Source organism: Phanerochaete carnosa (assembly GCF_000300595.1).
Source record: "Phanerochaete carnosa HHB-10118-sp unplaced genomic scaffold PHACAscaffold_1, whole genome shotgun sequence".
NCBI classification, from domain to species: Eukaryota; Fungi; Basidiomycota; class Agaricomycetes; order Polyporales; family Phanerochaetaceae; genus Phanerochaete; species Phanerochaete carnosa.
This window is the reverse complement of record NW_006767628.1, coordinates 2,033,528-2,049,855: the sequence shown is the minus strand read 5'-3', so window position 1 is coordinate 2,049,855 and position 16,328 is coordinate 2,033,528. Positions and strand designations below refer to the sequence as shown.

Here is a 16,328-nt window from a genome sequence, read left to right as displayed (position 1 = left end):
TTGCAAAAAGCTACTGTATATATTACAGGTTGTTATATTAGCAAATGACAGTTGTATCAAATATTGTACATCTAGCATTATATACAAAGGCAACAGTTATATTTAGACCTAGAAGTGTGAATATGTGTTAAACTTCTAGATTGCACTTAGAAATTATTTGTAAGTTGTTAGCTGAGTGTATATAGAAATCTTGAAGTGTATAGTTTATGTGAACTTTATGGCTCAGTGGTTAAAATGTGCATGTTTCAATAAATAGCTTGAAAGTAGTAACATTGGGGTTCAATTTTCATTGGGGCCATTCTTTTTTTCTTTCTTTTTTCCTAAATATTATGCTTGTACAGAGCTATCAATATGTTGTGTAGCATATGAAATCTGTATAGAATTAAATTTGAGTTTGGTACATTGATTTTGAAGCTAAGAATACTGAAATAACAGCCTATTAACAAGAAATAACAGCTCATTAACATCAAATAACAGTTGATGAATATCAAATAAATAGCTAATGAACAGCTTGTAAACAGTTCATGAATGAATTATTACATTAGTATTAATTTACTATTGGAAATGTAAGCATAATAGAGGGGGTCAGTTAATTAATGTTATTATATTAATTAGTGTTGATTAGTACTATTTAGTAGTAATTAACTTTGTGAGCTTTTCCAGATGCCGTTCTTGTAGAAGGTTGTCAAAGGTGATCCAGAGCTGCTAAAAAGACAGGGTGAAAGATAAGTAGAAGCTAGCCACCGAGTAGACTCTGTGGCAGATAGGTGGTGAGTTAAAGGCAGAGGAGGGAGGCATGAGAAGGTGATGGAAGTGAATAGCTGTGTGTTGGAGTGATCAGATACTGCCAGACCAGAGTGCTATTGGGTTGATGCACTGGTGATGCACCGCTTGCTAACATTTACTTAGTCAAGTTAGTTTACATAGTCCCAGCTGCAGATCTCAGAAATTTGCAGCTAGAACTACGTCAGCCAAGTTGACTAATCACTTAGGCGTGACTTTTTGCCCAGCTCTTTTGCTGTGTTCTGGATGCATATAGTAGGTGGGGGTTGAGAAGGTGGAAGCAAAGCTCAGCCAGGGGCAATGGCAACATATAGTCTGCTGCTGGAGGCCTGAAAGCCAGGAACTGCCTGCCCAATCGAGTTAAAGCTCTAGGTCTGAAACGGGCACTATATGGCCACGCAACATAATGTTTGACACTTGTATGAATTGGAAAACATGCCCTCACTCTGCATCTTCCCACTTGCTACTCTTGCCCACTCTTGCCTGTTCTTGCCCTCCCTCGTATTGATAAGAGTTTACTCTTATCCTTGGCCTGGAGTAATGCTCAAGATCTCTGGTGATCATGGCCTGAGGTCATTCAGAGTCTACTCTGCATCTTCTCATCTTTGTCATTGTTCTAGGCAATCTTAATGATACTCCCCTAGCTCTCCTCATCTTTCTTGCTAGTTGTGCATGTCAAGCTGTAAGAACGGCGCTCGGGCAGGCCTACCTCGGATCACCGAGGAGGTGCAGCCCCGACGGTGTCCCGATCACGCGCCAGTGCACTGTCTAAGCGCTCAATTCATTAGATAAGTGTTTCAGACTCTCGAGCTCATAAAGCTCAAGGCATTGGCCTAGGTAGAATGTTCCTAACTCTCTCACGTGTACACTGTATATCTAGGACTTGAATAAAGTCAGTTCAGATTCACAGTGCGAGTGAGAGAACACCTCCCACGACAACCTTACACTTTTTTGAATTCCCTAAAGACTTATTCAACTTCTACACTACAGGATTGTGGGAGAATACCGTGGTCACTCTGTAAAATTATAACCTACCCTACCGAAGATCCACCATAGGCAGAAGACCCTAAAGAAACCCTTATCGGGCAGCCTCAGAAGGCTTGCAAGCCAACGCAAACTTTTCTGGTGCTGCATCAATGCCACAAAGCTCAAATACTGGCACACCAACAGCGCCTGGAAGCAATCACTGAGACCCTGGACCTGGGAGAAGCACTGACAACCGCCATCAGCCTGCTCATCAAACGATAGACTGCCCAGCAATTCTAGATTCCAGCGCATCACAGTCTTTCCAAATTGGAATGTTGACTTCAACGCCCAGCTCTGCTCTACTCAGAACTGTGGGAGACACCATGATAAAGGAAGAGGAGAGTGGAAGGAGCCCTCAATGGACCGCAAGTAGCGACTGCGACTACTCCCATGAAGAACAAGCAGAGTCATGCGCAGACCAGAGCTGGCTGAGCCTGCTGACTGAGCAATCGGAAGGCAAGGCTGACGTGTCCCTTGGTGCACGCAAAGGGGCTTTGTTCTACTTAGAAGCCCCAGAAGACGTCAGTAACAACTCGACAAGAGAAGAAGAGAACGCGAGAGATGAGATACCCTTGGCAGCCCAAGTAATGGGCGAAATCGACAAGATGTACGCCGAACTCGGGCAAATTGGCATGGAACTCGTAACCGCCCATGACAGCGACTTGTCAGCAAGGTGACGACAAAGAGCCAAACAAGAACAAGAGGAAAAAGAGCAGGATACGCATGAGCAGGGAATACAAAACCTGGTATTAAACCAGATAAAGTACCTGCAACATGCCGCTCAATAACTTGGCCCTTCACAGAAGCCTGCAACAAGCAACAAGCGCAATGCAGGGCCCAGTGGAGTGTAACATACACTGAACAATACGCCGCCTCCAGCCTCCAGCAAGGAGAACCCGCTGGAAGAGCAGAGCACACCAGACTCTGAATGAGAGTTCGAGGAGCTCCCACATCTCCCATCAGAGACGCGTGAAGCGTACCAACAGTGCAAGCGGACTTATGTCTGCTGGCTCAAACAACAAAAAGACAATGGGCTGGAAATACCCAAACCTGCCAAGAATCGACAATCCAGTGAACATCCAGAGGACTCGCATGTGCAGGACGACGTACGTTCTCATCACAGCAAGTCCCCAAATATTCGTCTTTGTGAAGCAAAATTGCTTCACGGAAATGAGGCACTTGAACCTGAAGAGGCACAGAGTGAGTGAATAGACTCATTCAGTGAACAGCTGGATGAGGACCATTCAGGCTATGTTCCAGAGGCTCAATATGGAAGATTCTTGAAGTATGACATGTATCAGAGATACACCAATGCTGCAGGGCCTTCTCAACGTGACAGCAGCGAGGAGGACAACAGTGACAGTCAAAGTCCTCAGCAAACTAACCAGGCTCATTCCTCAATGAATAATGCACCAACAGGTGCGCGAGGACCTCCGTTTCACCCAAGAGCACATTTCATGATGTTCCGTGGTGGCTATCAGAATGTGGGCACCTGAGGGTATGCTGCGTTATAATAGCCCCAAAAACCACCACCTACCGCAACAGAAGCATTTGGGGGTTCTGGAGGCCCTAGACAACCACCTGGAGGTCCCGGATGACCACCTAAAGGCTCTGGAGGCTCTGAAAGATCACCTGGAGGTTCAAATAATTCTACTGAAGGTACAGGAGAACTCTGTCCTCGAAAGGGACTAGCAACTAGCAGTGCTTTGTGTGCTGGAGCGTATTACCTGCTTACTGTACAAGGGCCAAGCCTGTTTGTGGCAGCACGAACTGCTCCCACATATGTAGACCCCGGCGTACTACGTAGCATGCGTGCAATAGAAGAAATTATTGATTATTAACTAAGTGAGAGTCTGCCGCAAGGTGTGAACCCATCTAAGATGTCCCAAGTCAAACCACCTACTGTGTACGGGGGTGATGATGACGCAGAAGAATTTGAGCGATTCATCTCGCAACTCGTAGATGTCATGAATATGCAGAATAAGTGTGGCGAGGCCTATGAATGGCATTGCCTGACGTACTTCAGCTACTGCCCGACTGGCCAGGCCGAAAAGTGGTTTTGTGAGCAAGTATGGAGGCTGTACTATGTGCATAGAGTGCCGTGGATGTTTAGAGAGGCTGCTCGAGCAATGTATATGCGCTTCATTCACAAGAGTGATGCAAGGGGTACTGCAACGCAGTTTGACTGTATCACTTACTCATCTACAGGAGGAGTAACCAATTGTTTAACAATCTGACATGTGCTGCCAACTGCATGCATGTCAAACCGTCAGACTATGGGATTGTCTGCAGGTTCATCAGACGATTGCCGTTGCAAATTTGCAAAGATTTGTTTAGGATCCACAACGTCACTGCAGAGAACTTGACACTAGAGCATGTGTATGGTATTGCCCACTGGATCAAGAATAACCTTAAGACAAACGGCATTGCTATATGCACAAGCACATCGAACCACCCTGCACAACAAAGCACAAGAGCAGCCAATAACCAGTCCGCATTGATACCAAGCACAGACACCCAAGAACAGTCGGATAGGACGTATCAACTTGGATCCAACTCCAGGAGAGACTCACAACAAAACCGGCAACCGCAGGCTTCACAAAATCAATCAGACAACCAGCATGACTCCTGTCCAATGCATTCCATGATGGTTACCCCGCGAAACAAACAATTGTCATCAAGGCAAGACCAGCAATCTAGGATGAATAATCCTAAAGGCAAGCTAGTTAACAAGTCCACTGTACGATGCTTCAAGTGTAATTGCCTTGGACACTACTCTACCGACTGAGAATGCTCCAAATATAGTAAAGGGGCAATTAGAATTGTCGAAGTACAGGCTGATGGCCATGACGAACTGACGAATGACTGAGAGCCCGAGGCTGGGCCGTCAAATTCACAGGATACTGGAGAGCTCCTCCATATCAACAAGGACAGACAGTTGTTTTGTGGCAAAACACAAGATGAGCACGGGGAGACTGACAACTATTCAGTTGATAGATCCCAGTAAAAGTCTAATGGTGACGGCACCAAATACACCTACTCTTATAACGACTGGGGACAAGAGTCTGAAGATGAATACTTCCAGCCATACATCCTCAATGACTGGGTGGAGGACGAGGATGAGTTTTGGGCCAGTGCCATAGATATCTCTGATTCTAACGCAGCTATTACTCATACTGCTAGTGATCAGTATGAACTAATGGATACCTGTGACCCATTTGCCCCTTACCTAGAATTAGAGTGTCTTCCAACGGTGGTGCCGGAATGGGTACAACTGAAAGCCATCGCCAATCACAAAGTGGATTGACTTGCCTGGCTGCCTGCGGCTATGGCCATGAGCAATGACTTGCAAGATGACGAGGAACTCCCTGCCTTCGAAAGAATTCCTGAGAGCGAAAGAGATCAGGATGTAATGGTACTAATCTCACCACCATCTAGCGATAGAACTGGACCACCTGCGTTGGTCCTATTCATTGGTGGCCGCAGCAACAACGAGACCAAGGGAGAAACCTCAGACTCCACTGCTGACCGCTCACCGATGAAAGTAACAGAAGACAACGCATCAGTGGTGGACCATCAATGACAATCGGAGGAAGAGCACGCGGCGTACACATTGACTTTAGTGGTGGGACCGCTGTTCTTAGACAATGTATACCATTGCTATTACAACTTGACCAGCACCAACTTCCTGCTACAAGTGCAAGCGCACATGCAAGAAGAGCAGCTAGAGCGTGACTGTTTCCATGGCTGCATTGCAAACCTCACACAGAAAGTGATGGCTGCATGCAGTGAAGCACACATTTTACGAGAGGACCATAAATTGCTCTGTAACAAGGGGCTGCCAACCAATATTGATAATCTGATCAGACCACCTGGCTGATCCTCCACAAGAGACCGCTCTCCAGTGCAATGTGCTTCTAGGGGACAGTCTATCCACCATCAGTTAATGGGACAAATGACGACGGGCAATGGCGAGGTCAACTAAATGGAGGGTTTGTCTTCAATACCTGACCACTCACAAACAGCCCAGGAACAGCCTGTAACTCGTATGCAAAATGCGTATCTTCGACTGCAATGCACTCAGGATAGTCTTCGACATGCCCAGGGCAAGATGGCACTACTGCAAGATCAGCTTCAAAATTTGCGACATGACTTTCACTTGCTGCAAAAAGCTGCAAGCCAAGGTGTTACACGCCCTGTAATCAATAAGGTGTTCGAGCACACTGCGGAACGTGACCTGGCAGAGCAAAACTACACCCATCATGTACTGCGGCCAAGGAATGCTTTATTCACTGCGACCGTGATTACTTACACCTCTGTGTCATTTGATGACAATCAGGATGTGGTCAACACAAACATGTTGGGCTATGAGAACTGTGTCAACTGCCTTGACGACAACAATCTAGAGTACGTTGACCAAGCAGAGAACTCCGTAGTAGATGAAATGTCCACTTCTGGAGATCATTTGCTTATGGTTGAATCTCAACTTGCTAGCCGTGCAGCGATACAACTACAGGGCACGGCCAGAGAGAGACCACTGGCTTGTGGCTTCTCAATGGCCATATGAGCCACCATTTGCGGTCTGAAGGTGAAGGTTCTTCTAGACACAAAAAGCACCATTAATGCAATGAGTCCAGAATACACCTGCATTGCTGGGATAGCACCGTTCTCTCTCAGCAACCCCATTTCCCTACAATTAGAGTGTGTAGGCAGCCGCTTGAAGGTGAACTTTGGCACAGAAACCTTATTAATTATTGCGGGAGATAACCACAGAATATACTAGAATATCGTGAATATACCTAAATACGATGTAGTTCTTGGACTACCTTTCATGCATCAAACAAAGATGGTGCTCGATTTTGGGAATTACACCATACGCATTGGCAACACCTCGCTGCTTGTGCTGCAGGGGGAGAGAAATGTTATAAAACATACAAACACCTATAACCAATGTAACAACAATGATCTGGCCTCCATGCACTCAATGCGCATGGTCGAATCATTCCAGAAGTGACTAGTTTCTGCAGGCTAACAGCTCGCAGCCCAAGTGCAGAGCTCGGATAACTCTGCACTTAAGAGGAATAAGCAGTCCAATGGAGCTAATTACGTGCATTCAATAGACCCTCAAGTGTGGATAGAAGAACTGAAGAACAAACTCGACCGAAAAATCATGGAAAAAGAAATTACAGAACCTTTTATATTCAAAGCTAAGGAACAACCACCCTTCTACCTGAGAGATGCTTTGGTGAAGCCTGAGGAGTTCAAGCCCTTGGGATACTCGAAGGATGACACATCCAGACTTAAGAAAGAATGGTTCGAGCATTACAAGGATATCACTAGTGGAGTCCCAGAGGTTTCCCCTTTATTTCACGACATTAACCACCACATACCTTTGATTGATGAGAAGAAAATCTATGATTACCACATGCCTTACTGCACTGAAGCCCTAAAGATTAGGTTTAAGGACAAACTATCTTGCTACCAAGCAGTGGGGTAGTGGCATTTAATAACTACACCCCAGGCAACACCTATGATTGTACTTCAAAAGCACGACAAGATAAGCATTTGAACAGTGGTTAACTGCAGGAAATGCAATAATAACACTGTGAAAGACCTGACACCCTTTCCAGATCAAGACCAGATTCAGATGGACATGGCACGAGCTTCTGTAAGGTCGAAAATCGATCTATCGGACGTGTACGAATAAATTTGGGTTGACAAGTCAGACGTCAGGAAGACTGCCTTCTCAACAATCTTTGGTACCTTTGAAAGCATTGTGTTACAGCAAGGGGACTGCAACGGACCTGCTACATTCCAACACCTGATGACACACATATTTCAGCCCTATATAAAAGTATTTATGCATGTCTACCTGAACAATATCTTTGTATTTTTGGATTCCATCGAGGAACATGAGAAACATCTCAAAATCATGTTCTCTATACATCGCAAACAACAGCTATACCTAAAGGCCTCCAAGTGTGACCTCTATTTGACATGGATGGACTGCCTAGGCCACATCGTTGATGACCATGGCCTTCACACTGACTTGGACAAAATGGCTCAAGTTTATAACTGGCACACACCTTAAAACTACAACAACGTGCAGAAGTTCCTTAGACTTATACAGTACCTAGCGCATTTCATGCCCGATGTATCTGCTTATATGGAGCCATTGGCAGAGATGACTAGGAATGGCCTATCATTCGAGTGGCAACCTATTTATCAAAAGTGCTTTGAATTGATAAAATACCTAGTGTGCAAAGCTTCTATATTGAAACCAATAGACCTGCGACACGATGAACCCATCTGGGTAATTTGCGATGCATCGATATCGGGAGTAGGCACCATGTACGGATAGGGGCCAGACTGGCAACACTGTCGCCCTGCCGGCTTCATGTCCCGCAAGTTGACTAATACACAACACGCCTACCAAATGTTTGAGCTCAAAATGATCGCCATATTAGAAGCATTGTACAAGTGGGAAGATAAGCTGCTGGGACAAAGCATTCGTATTATAACTGACCACAAGGCTCTCAAATTTTTCAAGACTCAAGCTCACCTGTCTAATCGCCAGACCCATTAGATGGAATTCCTCACTCGGTTTGACTATCAGATCGAGTACATTAAAGAAATCACCAACAAGGTGGCAGACTGTTTATCCAGGTACTACGAAAGCAACGAAGAAGGAAAGATGCATCCCTATGACGAGTATGTCAGTGCAGATTACAGGATAAATCCTGAAGGTGAACCTACCCTTCCATCGACTCAAGGAAGTACAATCAGTGCGCATGGGACCAACAGAGGAAGATAGACCTTTGCCAGCCCGCGGTCTGATTACTCGCAAAGAGCTTCGGGTGGCCAAAGCTGCCCCAAGTGATCCACCTCTGACAGAACTAGATCCTCTCATCTTCGAGGATGAGAGTTTGCAACCGCTGACCAGAGATTTTGACACTGACGTCGAGTTCATGGAGTGTGTAAGGCTGGGCTATTTTGAGGATGCAACGTTCTCGAAGATCCTGGCTAATCCTGCTCACTTCAAGATCTTCAAGGTACAAAGTGGCCTAATTTTCATGAGAAACAGGCTGCAGCACTGTGTGCTTTGTATCCCCAGGTCAAATTCAAAAAGAACGCACTAGTCAGACTGATAATTGACCATGCCCATATGGTCCTCGGCCATTTTGGTATCTGAAAAACCAATGACTATATTCGGCACTGGTACTGGTGGCCTACTCTCAGTCGAGACATGGAGAAGTTCTGCACATCATGTGGTGTTTGCCAAACAACTAAGCCCTCCACCCAAATGCCTGCTGGCCTACTTCACAGTCTGCCCATCCCTAGGCGACCTTGGGGATTCATTGCTATGGATTTCCTAGGGCCTCTTCTAGAGGACGAGGAATTTGACTTCCTCTAGGTTGTCCTTTATCAGATGACAAGTAATGTACACCTAATCCCTCTCACTACAACGACGAGATCCTCTGATCTCGCCTAGGTCTTCATCAAGGAGATTGTCTGCCTGCACGGTCTGCTGGACGACGCCGTCTCTGACTGCAATACTAGATTCACGTCTAGATTGTGGAGAGAGGTAATGCGTCTGCTGGGTATCAAACAACTTATGTCAACAGCGTTTCACCTGCAAACCGATAAAGCCATGGAGAGGGCCAATCGCTCTATTGAACAAATATTGAGAGCATTTATCAGCCCAGGCCAGAAGAACTGGGTCTTCAAACTGCTGATGGTCGAATTTACCCTCAATTCATCCATCAACTCATTTACTGGCTACGCCCCTTTTGAGCTAGTCCAGGGTACAATGCCACGCATGATTAAGGTAGTTTCTACCAATAATCTAGTGCCAGATGCCAAGGCCTTCGCTGAATGCACTGTACTCAATTTGCTCGCGGCACATGTCGTGATAATCGATAGCCAGGTACATCAAACCTACCATGCAAACTGGAGAAAACGCGATGAAGACAAGCATTGCAGTGAGCAGAGCCTGCTTTAACCAGGCAACAAAGTCTATTTGTCCATGGAGAATATCAGTCTCCTGAAGGGACAAACAAGGAAGCTCACACCATACTATATTGGACCATTCAGTATAGTGGACGGCAATTTTTTAACATCTTCATACACGTTAGACTTATCAGAAGACCTCAAAACCTGTGGATTACATCCAAGATTCCATGTTAGCCTACTCAGAAGACACAAACAAATTGACAAGATCCTATTTCCTCATAGAGAAACGCAAGTTTATTACAACATTGATACTTCAGAAGATATGGAATGGTTAGTGGACAAAACAAAAGCACACAAATGTGTTGGGAAGAAGATAGAATTCGAAGTAAAATGGAATTATGGAGATACAACTTGGGAACTATGACCACTGCAAGAACCTAGTGGCCCTCGACTACTACCTTGACCAAATCGGGGTAAAGCACTGGTGAGCGCTACCATGCGCCGGTGCCAAGTGCAAACACATATAAGACCTCTTGACACACTCTCATTGCCAGAGTCCCATCATCTAGATAGAGCAGTTTTTAGATTACATAGACAAAGTTGGCTTGTGGACACACAGTCTGCAACTTGACCTCTAAGAGACCAACGGCTGCACAGCTCTCAACGGGGCAGATCCCCTTGAGAGGAACAAGAGTGCTACGGCCATTCTAGGCTGCAGCCTCAATACTCCTCTTCACAGTTGTACTCGCGACTATGACCGCCACACTCCATGTTGCATGACCGCCACCCAGAATTGCTGCCTGGCCAGCGCGAATAGGTGTACAACTCTAGTATCAAATGTGTGCAATATTGGGAGCGGTGCAGCAACTGTGCCATTTTTGTGAGCCACAGTTCTCTAGAAACGCAGCACCCTGACTACCTGGACGTAGTTCAGAACATGCAGGCCGACCTGTTGCGCAGGCTCCTAGAGAAGAACGTATAACTGTGACATGTGATACATAACCTAGAGTGATGCCTGAACTATTGACGCTCTACTGAATGTTGACCACGGCATCAATTCCTCTCACCAAGGCGCCCCACCATATTGACATCTACAGACAACGGCCACCAAAGGCATGTTGTCGGCGACTTACTCACCCGCATTGGCAATTGCAGCCTCACAGACAGACTGGAAGACATTTGACCAGGCCCTGCAGGCAGAGGTTCTCAGGACCTTGGCCATACTGACTAGGACCACAACATTGCAATGACTGAAGCAGGGCTAGAAGCTTGGCTGTCTGATGCAATTCGACCCCATCGCCAGCTATTGGCACAGGAAGTACACCGTTGGAGAACCACATACGCAGTGCTTCTGAAGTGTCTGGCAGCGGCACGCAACCTCTTGAGAATATGCAGCCTTTGAGAACACCATACGATGACTTTGACAACAAAGAGTTCAACAACTAATCCCAGCTGGAATTAGAGCTGCCATTAGATGCTGACATGAATCAGATTTGCAAACACAATTACCGCAGGAGCAAGTGCAAGAAAAAGAAAGCCAACATTGTGCTAGCAGACAAGCAACGCAGTGAAAGCAAGCACACGAACAAGCAGCGTGAGTGCCGCCGTGCCTCGCACAAAGTGAGCAAACTGCTGAAGTGATACAAAGCACATTTGGAGGAGGTGCCCGATGAACATTGGCCATGCGCTGGCAAATTCCCCACGGATTGGTTCATTTAGATCGATGAATTGCTCAGTGCCCTGACAGACGGGCCAATTGTTAGCCCCTCACCTGCTAAACGCGGAGCACAAGCCATGACCAAAGATATAGCGCAGGACTGCAAGAAGCAGCCATATGGCATCTGGAAAAACCCAGTTTGTTAATTTAACAGTAATTAGCAGTAATGGGTGTTCTTTCAACATTCATAAGATATTATTTCATTCTTGCTTTGTTAGGTGAAAGGTAATTAGTTAAATGAGTTCAGCTAACACTCTCTATATGTTAGATATAGTAACTGCATCTTATATCAGCTAATTTGTTCTCTCTTCATTAGTGCAAAACTTTTACTTTGTTAAATATGTTAATTAGTTCACTGTTTATTATAGAAATGTTAAAACTGTTATTTAATTCTCTGAATACTAATCTAAAGTTCTTGTTATTCAATTTTTGTTAGTTGTACACTATATCTACTAAGCAGTTATCCATTTGGTAAAGTTACATTATATTTGCTAATCTGTTCTCTGAGTGTTAATCACAAGTTTTTTGTGTACTATTTGTGTTAAAGGTACATTATATCTACTAAGCAATTCACTGTTTGTTATGATTACATTATATTTGCTAATCTGTTCTCTCAATACTAAACATAAGTTCTTTGTATGTTATTTCTGTCAAAGATATGTTCAATCTGTTAAACAGTTTACTATTTGTTATTGTTATATTATAAATGCTAATCTGTTCTTAGAATGCTATTTATACACTCATTGTATACTTTTCCTGTTAGCTATATACTTATTCTGCTGATCAATCTGCTATTTGTTAATATTATACTATAAATGTTAATCTGTTCTCAATATAGTAGCTGCAAGTTCTTTGTATGCTATTCATAGTAGCTACACAATCTATATGCTCAATAGATCATTGTTTGTCATTAATATAATCTAATATTAATCTGTTCTTTTAATATTAATTATAAGTCTTTTGCATATTATATTTGTTAGCTACATATTATTTACACATATTAGTTTACCATTTGTTATTAGTATACTATTAGTACTAATTTGCTCTGTAAATATTAGTTGAAAGTTTATATATTGAATGTACAAATTATTCTCTATTGAAAGATACATCTAATATTATATTATACATGCTTCAGCTATTATCAGTGCTTTTTAGAAATAAGTGTATATGGATGTTTTTATTATTTAACAAATATAATATTTCTATAGCTAAGCCATTTCAATAATGTGTCATATCTTTAATATGTTATAGCAGTGTCACATAGTATAAAATTTTGCTAAGGCACAGTTATATTTGATCTTGTGAACTATAGTATTTTATAGTTTTTATAATATATGCCTATTTTTTAGCCATTTTTGCTATATATTTTGTGCACTCAGTATTTGTATCAATATAATACCTTTTCAAAATGCTGCTGGTATTCTAGTGCGAGAGTTATATATATACTATTTAGTTTGCCATAGTAATTTTTTTTAAAATGTAGCAAAACTTTGATCTTTCTTTGTAGTGCCATGCATTAGTTTGAATAGTCATTGTATATTTTGTAGTATGTATAAAGTCATCTATACCTTTAAATATTTTTAATCCTTTTTTTATACTTTGACTACTGTTAATAAGTTTAGTTTTAACTTGTGCTGATTTTTATTATTTACTCTTATAGTTATACATTTTAGCTTCAAATCCAATTATTGTATTTGTAGTTCAAAAAAATGTAATTACTAGTAATATTAGCTAAATGTCATTAGTATTTAAAGTAAGTCATAAAAGTAAGTATAATTTGCAACATTTTTTAAACTATATTTAATAATGAAGCTCTTTTAAAAACTTCTTTTAAATGACGTATTTATATCTAATGATGTTAGATGTATTTAGGAGCTGAAATGACATTTTAATACTGTTTAAAGTTTATATCTCATATTTCAAACTGCTAATTGTCAAAGATTGCAGTAATACATTTTACAAATACAAGTAGTAGAATAAAATGCTAGTTTTAGAGCAAAAGGTAATATATACAGCTTCTAACATCACTAACATATTTTAGATACATAGACTAGCATTCGTGTTCCATTGCAAGAACAGCAAATAGTTTCTTTTTGCTAAGTACTAGCTAATAAGCTATATACAACTGTATTTATGTTATAAAGTGTCATATTTATTCTGCACTTTATTTATTACTATATGCATACTAACAACATGTTATTTTAACCAGCACATTCAATAGCTAAAACAATAGTTGATAATCTATTGCAAAAAGCTACTGTATATATTACAGGTTGTTATATTAGCAAATGACAGTTGTATCAAATATTGTACATCTAGCATTATATACAAAGGCAACAGTTATATTTAGACCTAGAAGTGTGAATATATATTAAACTTCTAGATTGCACTTAGAAATTATCTGTAAGTTGTTAGCTGAGTGTATATAGGAACATTGAACTGTAAGGTTTATATGAGTCTTATGGCTCAATAATTAAATTGTGCATGTTCTAATAGGTCGCTTGAAAATAATGAGACTGGAGTTCAATTTTCTTTGGGGCCATTCTTTTGTTTTTTCTTTTTTTTGAATATTATGCTTGTATAGAGCTATCAATATGGTGTATAGCATAAGAAATGTGTATAGAATTAAATTTGAGTTTAGTACATTGATTTTTGAAGCTAAGAATACTGAAATAACAGCCAATTAATATTTAATTAACAGTGAATAACAGTCAATTAACAAAAAATAACAGCTCATTAACACCACATAACAGTTGACGAATATCAGATGAATAGCTAATGCACAGCTCATAAACAGTTCATGAATAAATTACTATATTAGTGTTAATTTACTATTAGAAACATAAGCATAATAGAGGGGGTCAGTTAATTAATGTTACCATATTAATTAGTGTTAATTAGTACTATTTAGTAGTAATTAACATTGTGAGCTTTTCCAGATGGGCATTGTCTCGTTCTTCAACGCGAACCCTAAGCGCATTTGTGAGGGGGTAGGAGCCTTCCTTATATCAGACTGCAACACTTGGGGTGACTGGATCAGCATGGTTGAACCACCCCTGTTAGTCCCAGACTCTGTTAGCTCACTACAGTGTGCATTCTTACCACCAAACTCTAAATATGAATCCGCAGACAGTATAAAGTTCCGCAGGCTAGATTGGAACAGCGAGCCATTTGAACGCGCCTACCTTAAATTTCCAGAGAGCTGGGATGAGCTCTACCAGCTCATGTCTTTTGTGCTGACTCCCTCGAACTACGCAGCATACTCCCTCATTGGCCTCTTACTCATTAACGCGTCACTGCCCGAAGGCAAAGACCCCATCTGCGACAATCTCTACCACATCATGACCAAAGACCTGAAGGTCATGATCCAAAGCATCATTTGGGGAAAGCCCAAGTGGATCTCCTTCAAAAGATTCAGGTCTAAACACCTGACCGTGTATAACCCAAAAAGCAAGGGCAAAGCAAAAGACAATGCCAGAGACTCTACACCTGAAGGGGCTGTCTTCCTTGGCAAGTCCTCGAATAACCAGCTGGGTGCAGAACACGCGAACGCTATGAAGATTGACTCCACGGCTGCAGCACCCATGCCTGGCGTACTGGAGGTCACTGCAAACGACCCTCTGTGCTTCAAGATTGCGTTCATCGACTACTGGGAAGAGTATCTTAATAATAACCCCAACTGCTTCATTTCCTAGGTCGAGCGGAACAAGAAGACAAACAAAATCGTCAGCCGTCACCAATTACTTGGTATGCTCGTTGCATCTAAATGAGGCCCAGAGCTGCACCAAGACATTCATGCCCTGCACTGGCTCGGTTGCGTATGCCGCATGCACCACTATCAAGGCATACTTTTAAACATTGGCATCATCAACCACAGCGTTCGCTTTGACTATTGCAACAAAGTGACCAATCAGGTCGTATTCGACTTCTTCACACTCGTAGTCTGCCCAGCAGCCGAACGCATGTACAAGGTTGGAATTATCACCAAGAGGCAATTTAAGCTCTAGGACAGCCTACTCGCCTGGCGCATGGTGGTTTGCAATGTCGTCTCGCAGCACAAAATCCCCATGAACGTTTAAGGATATCATGGGCAATTGTATAGTTTTATTTTTCTTCAAATTCCTACTACTACTCTATGCTCTAGTCTCTACGTATTGTATCGCCTTTGCCGCACTTTAGCTTGAGGGGGCGGGTGTAAAGATGGTGCTCAGGCAGGCCCACTTCAGATCACCGAGGAGGTGCAGTTCCAACGGTGTCCCGATCATGTGCCAGCATGCTGTTTAAGCGCTAAATTTATTAGATAAGTGTTTTGGGCTCTTGAGCTCATAAAGCTCGAGGCATCGGCCTAGGTAAAATTTTCCTAACTCTCACACATATACACCATATATTTAGGACTTGAATAAAGTTGGTTCAGATTCATGGTGCAAGTGAGAGGACACCTCCTACGACAACCTTACACAAGTTTCTGAGGAAAGGCAAAAGCAGCTCACTCCTACAATGCTTGTTGTCATATACAAATCGGTGAGTCTCTATTACTATCCTTGCATTTTGTACAGTTGCTTATAATGGCCCACTTGTGTGTATCTCTCCTTGCATGCCCAATACCATCATGTCCTGCCATAGTCACACAGCTAGCCTCAAATCTCTACTTCTACCCTGTGTGGACATATTCATTTTTACCATCGGCATGCTGTTCGAATTTTTGGAATGCAATTGCTTAGTATATAGTATAATGCAGAACATCGCCTGTCAGCAGGTCTCTTTGGGCTTTTTGCGGCATAGACACCATTTTCCAAGGTGTGTTATTCACTATTGTTTAGGCCTCCTGACTTAGTTGTTGGTAGAAGGC

General features: G+C 42.6%; 4 protein-coding genes across 4 annotated transcripts; all 4 read left to right on the top strand.

Annotated features, from left to right (window-relative positions):
* Positions 1-2,132: 2,132 nt before the first annotated feature.
* On the top strand, positions 2,133-2,486 carry PHACADRAFT_189815 (uncharacterized protein; the record flags this gene model as incomplete). The annotated part of the gene is made up of 1 exon (XM_007390079.1): positions 2,133-2,486. One exon carries the CDS (start codon positions 2,133-2,135, stop codon positions 2,484-2,486), a length of 354 nt encoding a protein of 117 aa, XP_007390141.1.
* Positions 2,487-3,689: 1,203 nt separating this feature from the next.
* Positions 3,690-5,116, top strand: PHACADRAFT_23952 (uncharacterized protein; the record flags this gene model as incomplete). The annotated part of the gene is made up of 3 exons (XM_007389512.1): positions 3,690-3,940; positions 4,018-4,549; positions 4,820-5,116. 3 exons carry the CDS (start codon positions 3,690-3,692, stop codon positions 5,114-5,116), a joined length of 1,080 nt encoding a protein of 359 aa, XP_007389574.1.
* A 3,279-nt stretch (positions 5,117-8,395) lies between these two features.
* PHACADRAFT_189814 (uncharacterized protein) lies at positions 8,396-9,381 on the top strand (the record flags this gene model as incomplete). Its single annotated transcript, XM_007390078.1, has 4 exons — positions 8,396-8,594; positions 8,659-8,861; positions 9,302-9,319; positions 9,370-9,381. 4 exons carry the CDS (start codon positions 8,396-8,398, stop codon positions 9,379-9,381), a joined length of 432 nt encoding a protein of 143 aa, XP_007390140.1.
* Positions 9,382-14,418: 5,037 nt separating this feature from the next.
* PHACADRAFT_189813 (uncharacterized protein) lies at positions 14,419-15,174 on the top strand (the record flags this gene model as incomplete). Its single annotated transcript, XM_007390077.1, has 1 exon — positions 14,419-15,174. The coding sequence occupies one exon, from the start codon at positions 14,419-14,421 to the stop codon at positions 15,172-15,174; it is 756 nt and encodes a 251-aa protein (XP_007390139.1).
* Between the last annotated feature and the right edge of the window lie 1,154 nt (positions 15,175-16,328).